General features: G+C 43.4%; 1 protein-coding gene across 1 annotated transcript in view; it reads right to left on the reverse strand.

The window, feature by feature from the left end:
- LOC125951525 (probable serine/threonine-protein kinase DDB_G0267686) overlaps positions 1–5,000 on the reverse strand; it is a 45,831-nt gene that overhangs the window by 6,845 nt on the left and 33,986 nt on the right. Inside the window, exons 5-8 of the mRNA XM_049680415.1 lie at positions 4,694–4,936; positions 1,130–1,527; positions 814–1,056; positions 109–233 (exon numbers count right to left, since the gene is read on the reverse strand). Of these exons, the coding sequence (XP_049536372.1) occupies positions 109–233; positions 814–1,056; positions 1,130–1,527; positions 4,694–4,936 (1,009 nt within the window). The remainder of the gene's footprint in view (positions 1–108; positions 234–813; positions 1,057–1,129; positions 1,528–4,693; positions 4,937–5,000) is intronic.

A 5,000-nucleotide genomic window follows, 5' to 3' on the forward strand; every position in this document is an offset into this window, starting at 1 on the left:
AGAAGCAATGATTGCATTATTAATGCTAATCTAAGATCTTGATGACGGCTGAGAGCCTCTTACCTAGCTTATTGCTGCCTGCAGACACATTGCAGGCAGGCGATTCTCAGTAGAAATCATTCGATTCTAGTGTTTTGCACTGTTTACTCAGTGTGGCGTATTTGCCATTGTTTGGACCCATGATGGGCGCATGCTGTGATGGTAGCCGTCCCAGCGTATGATGACCGGAAGCTCTGCGTTGTTGAGATAGAAGAAAAGGGAAACTGTTAGCCCGCAGTTATACCATACCGACCCATCTAACGGTGCTCTATTGAACATTGAATACTTGTGGGATGATACACATTGTAAAAGGACAAGAAATTCAACAAACAGTGCGTTGAGGATACAGTTGCTCATTGAAGATCCTCAAAACAATTTGCGGTGCAATAATAAACACAAAATGGGATTCAATGGAAAGGAAAGGTTTGATTGCACAGTAATGAAACAAACCATTACACTCGTAGCATAAAACGAGACAAGTCTACACAGAGAGCAACAAGGGATGAATGGATAAATTACAATGAGCCAATGATCTATAAATATTTGCTTGGTCCGATCGTATCCATTATTTGATGTACATGTACAGTCGCTTGAGATGGAACACACCCACCTTCTCCTGTGCACTTCCTTCCCGTGCAAACGCACAGCAACAATGTAAAATGGTAATTAAGGTAACTTAGGTAAAAAATAAGAACCAAGAAGCCATGCCTGTTATCATGCACCACAACGTTATAATCTGGTGGCGGTGACTCATCGCCACTATAGGTTGCAAACCCGCGCATTCCGTGTGTGGTTCCATTGCGGCCACTGCTCGGGATGAGTGTGCCGGTAGCGCCAATGCCTCCCGCGCCAACAGCACCTCCACTCGTCGCACCATTCGTGGTAGCCGTTTGCGCATGCAGCAAAGTTCGATTAACCGTCATCGTGCCAGAAGCGATGATCGGTGCGGAAGGCGATGCATTCGTACCGGCCGGGAACAGCGGAGTCGTTTCCGCTTTGTCTTCGTACCCGGGTCGTCTAGTGAAAGAAAAAAAAGTTTCAGTTAGGAATTTCTGTACACAAGACAGTCTCGAGTAGGGTTAAGGCTTACTTCTTCGTGAGATAAATCCAAGTATGCGAATCGACGCATACCAGCAAGCTTAGTATGGCCGCTGACACTAAGCTGGCCAGCAGCATTAGTGTTAGACCCAGTAAACCTCCTTCACACAGGCTGCGCGTAGCGTCCGCGTAGTGCTCGGCGACGGTGCGACGGTCCAGCATCACCGAGAGAGCGGTCAATTGCCGTTTACTGTCGTCTAGCTCTCCGTTGATTTTGTTCACCTTCGAACTGATCTGTATACCAGGGTACAGATCCATGCCGATACCGTTGACCGTTTCAAGTGATTCCTTTGCACGATCCACATGCACCTTTGACTCGTTTAGCCGAAGTACGTAACGGTTAGTGCCTACGGTACTGCAATATGTATACTGGACATCTTTCAGCTTAGGCTGTTCAAAATAGAAAAAAAGATGAAATCGTAGGATTATTATAGTAAGATGTCTGTCATTTCGATTCTTAACGAGGTTCTTAACTTTAACGTTTTTTCGCCCTGATCTAACGTACAGCCGTAAGAGTATAAGCCATTCAGCAGCATAATAAAACACGTTTGACGACTGCCACCACACAATAAATTTGTCTATTTCATGAACTAACACAATCGCGGGCTTCGTAACATTATCACAATCCGTTGAATCAACCCGGCGGAGTGGAACCATTTTCGTACGGGCACGACGACGGTTGGTTTGACCGTTTCATATAAGGATTTCGCTTCATCTTCAATGCACAACACAACACAAAACAAAATCCATCGGTTATTTAGGATGACATCAAACGAGGGTCATCATCGAGCCTCAGAGCGAATGATTCATCTCACAGTTCGCCTTCATAGCCGAGGATTGTGAGGTAATAAATGCGTCTTATTGAAAATGAGTCATGTGCTGCTCCCTGTAATCTGAGCTGGTATTGCTTTCGAAAAAATCGGGTTACTTGTATGAATCTAAGTTTTTTGTAAGGTAATGTCATGTGGATCCTGATCATCATCTCAGAAAAGAGCGATAACTTTTACTTTTGTACGTTATAAGCAATTCAAAGAAACTATGGTAAAAGAATTTTTCACGATTCGCATTCGGTTGTTGACTGACTAGTGACTAGTTAACGAGTAAAACATTTATTATATACGATTTGGTCTACTTATAATAAGAGAAGCGAGTACACTTTTAGTTGTCAGCAATACGTGCCGTGTTTGTTGGGAAAAGAAACACCAAGGTTTCGTCTTACCATCCCTTGGGTCAAGTGCTTCAAGGCAAGTTCGCCGAAGTGCATTATACGAAGAAGTTAGCTTTTGCGAGCAGTTCAAGTTTTAAGTTTATTGTCCAATTAACGCTGCTAAGATATGATAAAATGGAAATCATTCATTCTTCTCCGCTGTTTCATTTCACCGAAAAACTTTTTGGAGGAAAGAAGGGAAACAGTTGGCTGTTCATTTCGGCCAGGATACTTTAATAGCCGTGGCCACACGGGGCGAAAACCCTAGCGCAAACGAAAAAATTAATGTCAAAACGGTTTCGCGTAACCCTTACACGCTGTCAAACTTTTATACGTCCGCGGACTTTTTCGCTGAACCCTTGACGCTATCGAACGCTTTATTTACGAAAATGTAGGTTCTTTTCGTATTGTTTTTGCATTTTTAATATAAATATAACAGCAACAGCAACAAAATCGTTAAAAACTGCAACATTTATTCGGAAATCAACTTCAGCGGCCAAAACATAGATGAAAACAATACGTTTGACATTTCGGCATAAATTTTCGGGGTTTTACCCCTGCCACACGAAGCGAAAACATTTTGGCATTAATGTGCAAATTTGCGCGCAAATTTTCGCCCCGTGTGGCCACGGCTAATGGTTTGGTCAACTTTTGCTACGAATTGTCAACTTTCCGAATTTCCGAAGCGCCTTTTCTCGAAAAAACAGCGAATAGTTCTACAAACATAAAAACAGTACGTTCATAATAACTGGAGTACGTTCATAATAACTGGACCAACCGGGCATTATTTCGTTGTGCTCTAAAAGTTATCACGGAATTAACATTTCCGAGAAAATGTAGGAATTTCATATTGCAGCATTGTAAGCCAGTAATGAAAACTAAAGTTGAGCGAAAAGCCCTACCAGATGATGAAATAACACGAGTGCAGTGTCGACAAAGTTCTAGTGCAACGCTCGCTCATTGCATTCGAAGTGCATTATAATTGCAATACTTCAGGGAGCGCATTACAAGGAAGAAGAACAAGACCGACGACCGTGTTGTTGCTGCTGGCCCTTCGTGAAGCGTCAGAATAAAATTGCGCTCGCAGAGAATTGTACTGGATTGTAGCCATACTACACCCTTAACCAAGTCATCAAGTTGTGTGTTGAAATCTGAGCCTTGCTCTTGCCACCCGATGGATACGGAAAGGAAGCCAGGAGAAAGTATACCATTCAGAACGAGTGAAGCTCGTCTCGTGAGTGTGATCGCCATCACATCGACGATGAGATGATGAGTGGATGAAAAATGACGAAATCGTGACAGAGGAAGAAATAGTTCGCCTCGGCTTGCTTTCAGCACACTTGAAAGCAGCACAGAGGATGAGTCAGGACGTGGATACTCCCGCCAAAGGAAGTAGATGTGAAGCAGTGGAAAATCTACAGTATTTTTTCCTTCGTCCCATTTACATTCGTCCGCCGTTGACTCGTGTCGACGGTATGACACAAGAAAAGCGCTACTATACACGTCAACGTCAACGTCAACGACACGTTTCGACGCCTGGGAGGAGTATTCGCCTCCAAAGGAATGGAAAAAGTACTATACTTGGATAGGGGAAAAATATGCGTGTACCATTAGGTACCGTACGGTCACCTTGCTGCAAATACACACACGTCGTTGCGGAAGCCGTGTTTGTATGTCTGTGCCTTTTATTCATTTCGAAAGACTCATTGGAGAGAGCTCATCTTCCGTGAGGTTATTTCTGCTTACTTCTGCAGCAGTCTAGGCCGATGTCGCAGCACGATGGCGCCCTAAACATACAGAAGCAGCAATGTTCGTCGGTATCGGAGCGATAGGAGGTGTGATTACAATTTGTTTTTTTTTGTCGACAAAAAACACATCCCTTATGACACCAGAGCTCGGTCGACGAAATTCTACAACGTGCAAGAGATAGTGTTTCGTTTGTTCCTTTCGATATCCTTTCACATGAGACAGCAATAGGTGTGATGAGGAAACTAAAGATTGTGTATTGTTGGTACGGTGTGTTAGGAAACCGGATATCAAAGAAGACAAAACGACCGAAAATGGGAATGAAGGAACAGTTTCCTTATCGTGCGACCAATGTCTTGGGCAACACCGTCAAGCTACATAATTGGGGATTTTATTCGAATAAAAATTCACTTTACTGTTTAGCTTGGGAAATGGAAAATAGGAATAAATAATCCTTTTTTCTACCTTTGTAATAAATGTCCCTTGACAAAAGATATATTTAAAGCACACAATGACACGAGGCATTTCTCTTTTCCTTCTGTTCGTACGATTTAATAATTGTAATAATAATTAAACAAACCAAAAATAAAGAATTCAACTTACGTGGCTGCAGATAAAATCGTTCGGTTTCATGCAGAAGTCACCCAGCGCGACCGCACTGGCCAGGTATATGCCGGACAGTAGCCAACACACGGTGACGGCCAGCAGCCCGCAGACGCTGAAGAAGATGAGGGCACAGCGCGAGCTTCTCGTCGCACCGATCATCAATATGATGCACAGCAGCAACAGGAAGGTCAGGAAACCGAGGGTAATCGGCCACCGAAGTTCTTCGTAAAATTCGTAAGTCTAGAGTGAGAAGAGATGGAATAGAAAGAGATGTGAGTGAGGAGGTGAGTGAGATGAAATGAAG

Source organism: Anopheles darlingi, chromosome 2 (genome assembly GCF_943734745.1).
Source record: "Anopheles darlingi chromosome 2, idAnoDarlMG_H_01, whole genome shotgun sequence".
NCBI classification, from domain to species: Eukaryota; Metazoa; Arthropoda; class Insecta; order Diptera; family Culicidae; genus Anopheles; species Anopheles darlingi.